General features: G+C 34.7%; 1 protein-coding gene across 1 annotated transcript in view; it reads right to left on the bottom strand.

Moving 5' to 3' along the window:
* The window catches only part of KIF24 (kinesin family member 24), a 48,696-nt gene extending 45,899 nt beyond the window's left edge, over positions 1–2,797 (bottom strand). Inside the window, exon 1 of the mRNA XM_005859527.2 lies at positions 2,159–2,797. Coding sequence (XP_005859589.1) covers positions 2,159–2,778 — 620 coding nt within the window. The 5' untranslated portion in view covers positions 2,779–2,797. The remainder of the gene's footprint in view (positions 1–2,158) is intronic.
* Positions 2,798–5,387: the final 2,590 nt, after the last annotated feature.

Genomic DNA, 5,387 nt, shown 5'->3' with positions numbered 1-5,387 from the left:
CTATCCCTCTCCCTTCCTCTCTGTAAAAAATCAATAAAATATATTTTTAAAAAAAAACACCCCAACATGTAATACCAGACTATTTAGTCAAGGGTACTGACCTCTTTTCCCTTAGATTTTCAAATTAAAAAATGACAACAGCCAACACAATAGCCGATGGATGTCAATGCCCTGTCTTGAACCATAAATATATAAGTCATATAACAAAATTACATCTTATTAGTCATGTCACATAATAAGGTTGTATCTGATTGGTTAATTCTTGGTACCAGAAATCCTTATGTACAAGTATAGGCATTTACTTTTTTTAAAAAAGTCACTTTGGAGCAGAAAGGGGAGGTAACTACTATAACTTTTTTTGTGTGTGTAATCAATCAAAATTATACCTATTTTTTGTCAGATCAGCAAAAAATAGATTTTTTTGGGTGTGCTGCAGAATTTTAGTAATTAGTTTATGTGTGCCATGATATGAAAAAGGTTGAAAATCACTGCTCTATAGTGTACTGAATTGCCAGTTGTTTTTTTGGATATTGTGTTGTGTGATATTTTTAACTTATAATGGGTAGGACATAATCCCACCCTTTATTATCCCATTCTGTATAATGAAGAATGGGAAGAGTGAGGTAATAATAATATAAAAGATGAGAAAGTTCAATTGAACAGCTTTTGCTCTGGGTTTGTCACATATCAACCTCTATAATAGCACTTATCTCACCATATGGTTGGTTGTCTGTCTTCCCACTTACCCTGCCCCCTAAGAGATTAAGAGTCTCCAGATATCGTAATCTTTATATCCAGAATTGAGCCTAGCAGAAGTGGTATTTAATATTTGCCAAATAAATTACATAGCAATATTTAAACTAAAATATCCATTCTGTCCAAATAAATAATGCAGTGTTATCTTTAATCTATTTATAAATAACTCCCATTTAGATTTGTATGTGTTGTTCAACAAAAGACTGAAATAGCCAAGAAAATATTCTTTCACCAAGAACAAATATATATTTTTATTACTAATTTTTGTGTGTGTTTTTAAGAATATTTTTTATGGAAACAAGACTATCTACTCCTATCACAATGGAAAGAAAACAGTACTTTATGTTCTATGCTCTGCTAAACCAAACCCTCCCAAAAGTTTCAGAAACTCCCAAAAGTTTATGAAATTCACTTATGTATTTCAAATTATTAAAGGTACTTTTATCTTAAACACTGAGGCTTCTATTTTTTTTTAAATAAAAGAACCGGTTGGTTATGATCCTCTGAAACCTTAGCCAATATAAGACTAGTATCTTGTTTTAAGGTATGAATGGCTTTAAAAAGAGAGGAAATGTGGCTTAACAAAATATTTTGTTTCTCCATAACTCACCATCTAAAGTTTTAAAGTAACAAAACAAGCAATACATGTTATTTTAAAAAAAATTTTCTATTATGCCAGTGTTAGTATTATTACTTGGTATTTCACCTCTTTGGGAACCTTATTTAAAATTCTAATTTGAAGCATTGGGTGAAAGTAACTTATTGTCACCCTGACTCTCAAACCCTAAACTCTAACAAAAGTGTCTTACTCTTTGCAATCACCAAAATCATCTGTTCTTCCAGGCCTGGAGTTGTAGAAGGTACTCAAAATCAGGACCGTATTTCAATATGTGCAGGTAAACTAACTGCTCCAAAGACCTACTTAATTAAACTACACACTCTTTTTTTTTCTTTTTTAAACTAAGCTTTACACCTCCTGGTTGGTTGAAGTGAATTTGGTAGCCTTAAAAAATATATATATCCTATGGATTGTGTAATTTTTTCCCCACTGTATAAGGCTAGTTAACTACTTTACCTTAATGGATGCACTAGATGTATTGTATCATGTTACACTACAATAAATTATAGAAATAGATCTGCAATAGGAATAATAGTGGATCCTGGCAAGTAACAGATGCTTGATGCACATGAACAATATCATCTTTCTCCCATCTGGAAAGTCCCAAATCCACATTAATTTTCCCCTTTCAAGGTATTTCTATTATCAATGCAGAAGCTGCTCACTATCATTTTCTGTAAACGAGTCGGTTGCACTCCTCTGGTCACGAAGAGGCCCTTGCCTGAGGCTCCCCACATTCAAAAACAAACAAACAAACAAACAAACAAACAAACAAACAGTTACCTGATAACAGAATGAGGAATTCCATAGTTATACCCTGAAACATGAGAGACTCTTTGAACAATGGGAATATCACAATCGCCCAGTATTGGAGAAAAGTGATTTGATGACAAGAGTGAAGTGTTAGTTTCTGTTTGCCCATAGGAATCAGCAACTGCGGCATTCAGAATTCTTGTTTTTGTTTGGTACTGGGAATCATCTGGTAGCATGTGCTCCAGCACTTTTAGGTAACGAGACTTCTGTTCATTTGCAGAAAAATCTGATAAATTGCACATTTCAAACCCATAGTTGCTGGTAGTTTTGTCTTTGTTGTCAGCAGGAGAATCAAAATGCAATTGTCTGCGAGGTCCAGATCTGGGCTCCCGAGGCTTGCTGTACAGGTTGCTTGTCTGAAGATGCTCTGGGCTACTGACTGCTTTATCTTCTTCTTGCATAATCTTAATGATTTTGATAAGTTGGAAAAGACGTTTGCGGTCATTCATGTCATGGACTCCCAATTTGGAGTAGTCTTTCATTGTAACCTTTGCTAATTCATCTATTTTCTGAAGGCCAAGGGCAGTAAAATGAGGATAATACTGTGCAAGTTCAGCTTCACAAAGACATTCATATAACCAGGATGTCATTTTTGTGAATAAGTTTCTATAAACTCTAAAGAAAAAAAACAAGTCATTCATTTGAAATACAGTATATACTAGTATAATACAATTTATTCCTTTAAAAATACAAAAACCACAAAACATGCAGAAAAATCCATTCTAGCATACCAAGTTTTCAATAAATATATTTTTCTTCTGAACTGATTAAACAGCATAGTACCTAACAGGGTTAGGAGATATCCGGTCCTTGGACCCAGGAAATCGTTTGGTCTGGCCCTGCCAAGGTATTAGAGGTGAGCTAATTAAATGTTTGACCAAATATAGCAGGCTAATTTTTAAGTTGATAATTTTATATGGCCCAAGAATGATGTTATAAATATCCAAATGGCCCTTGGCAGAAAAAAGGTTCCCCACCCCTGGCATAAACAAAGATGCTTATGATGCATTTGTAGTAACAGATATAATTTGGTCATCTGCTTAATAAAAGAGACTTTCATTTGTACATACACATAGCTACAAGCACACACACTTTGTACAAGTAACTTACTTACTTCTAGGGAGTTCCTTCCAGCCTTGCAATGTCTACTTAACACAAGCCACAAACTACTGAAACATTGCTCCCAACCACTGATTGTAGCAGGACTAATTTTAGATGTTCAAGTTAACTCCAAGGCATGTTGCACAACTGTTTCTATGATTAATGAACAAAGGCTAAGAACTCTTTTAGAATGCAAAGCAGAATTAAATAGCAAACCACAGAGGATTACAAATTAATGTAACTCTGAGAAAATCACATTTGTATCTGCTGAGTACTGATAAAAGTTAGTTGTATAAAGAGGTAAAAATGCCATTAATTTGAAATCTGATTCATGATTTCAGATCATTCTAAAAGGTAGGTGGTTGTAGATGCCTATCTGTACAGAACATAAATAAAAGTTTACCTAGGAAATTAATACTATAGTCAAGATTTTATTTATTTTTAAAATATATTTATATTTATTTCAGAGAGGAAGAGAGAAATAGAAACATTAATGAAGACAGAGAACCACTGATCGCTGCCTCTGAAATAGAAACATTAATGAAGACAGAGAACCACTGATCGGCTGCCTCCGGCACGGCCCCCACTAGGGATTGAGCCCGAAACCCAGGCATGCGCCCTTGACTGGAATTGAACCTGGGACCCTTCAGTCCACAGGCCGACACTCTATCCACTGAGCCAAACCGGCAAGGGCTATGGTCAAGATTTTAAATGACTGCATATTAAAATGCTTAATATGCCAAGATATTTAATTAAATACTAACAAATGATGTAATAACACATAATCCTGGTCTATTAATAAAGTCAGGACCCTGAGGAGTTTCTCCATACCACTGTTAAGTTCAAGTTCATGAGAACTTTCAGGTGGTTTTTTTTTGGGGGGGGGGTGTGTGTCAAATTCCTTATTAACTCATGGGTTTTTATATATTTCATGTATTCTAATTAATTGTCTAAAGTCTTTGACAGAAAACAAGATGACACCTTCATCTTGTATATTTCCTATCCAAAACCTAAAATTGGCTTTCCTCCAGGAAACTAGAAGCAGCTGCCCATTGTCCCACATCCAACTAAAGGTTATGCATTCCTAGCAAGAAAGGACAAAGAAAGTGGAGAGGGCTTGGGGATTAAGGAAAGAATGAGCACAACCACACTGGCCCTTCTCTTCCCTTTGGAGATCAGGAACAGCTCTTCTACAACCACAAGCAGCTAATCCAGAAAGGTCATTACTGCTTTCATATTTGAGTTACTGAATAGTCTTTCTTGGTCAATTTCCAACTTTGTATAAACTCCAAACAACTAGTTGTGGCTTCTGGAAGGACTTATTAAGAAGGACTTTGAGGCATTTATAATCATTAATAGAATACAGGATGAGAATCTGGGCTGGAGGGTATCGCAACCACAAGCAGCTAATCCAGAAAGGTCATTACTGCTTTCATATTTGAGTTACTGAATAGTCTTTCTTGGTCAATTTCCAACTTTGTATAAACTCCAAACAACTAGTTGTGGCTTCTGGAAGGACTTATTAAGAAGGACTTTGAGGCATTTATAATCATTAATAGAATACAGGATGAGAATCTGGGCTGGAGGGTGGTATCATGTCATTTCCATTTTATTTCTAGTGCCCTTCTTTGGTCATACTGTGACTAAAAGGATGTAAATAGAGTTCTTCATCATAAAAGTGATAGGATATAATAATCATTAAGAAAAACAACCAGACAAATGGAATATAGGGCCAAAATTTATAGTAAATTATACATTTCAAATATTTTAGAAATTTGTCTGATCTCAAATGTCTTCTACCACTACTAGTTCATAAAGATTCATATAAAAATGACAAATGAGTAAAGGAAGAGTTAGATGCCAAGGTTGATGATTGTTGATGTGGTTTATTTGAGCATTCCTATCATAGCTCTAACTTTACTGGGTAACTTAGAGCAAAGAGGGCAAATACATAGCCTATCGATATATATATCTGTGCTGCCTTTTCTCCTCCCATATCCATAGTAAATAATCCAAATCCATTTCAATGTTCTTCCTTTCTCATTTTTTGTTTTTGTTTTGTTAATCCTCACCTAAGGATATTTTTTCCATTGATTTT

This window comes from Myotis brandtii, unplaced genomic scaffold (genome assembly GCF_000412655.1).
Source record: "Myotis brandtii unplaced genomic scaffold, ASM41265v1 scaffold1270, whole genome shotgun sequence".
Lineage (NCBI taxonomy): Eukaryota > Metazoa > Chordata > Mammalia > Chiroptera > Vespertilionidae > Myotis > Myotis brandtii.
The sequence above is the reverse complement of the archived record's forward strand: the minus strand, read 5'-3'. Positions and strand labels throughout refer to the sequence as shown.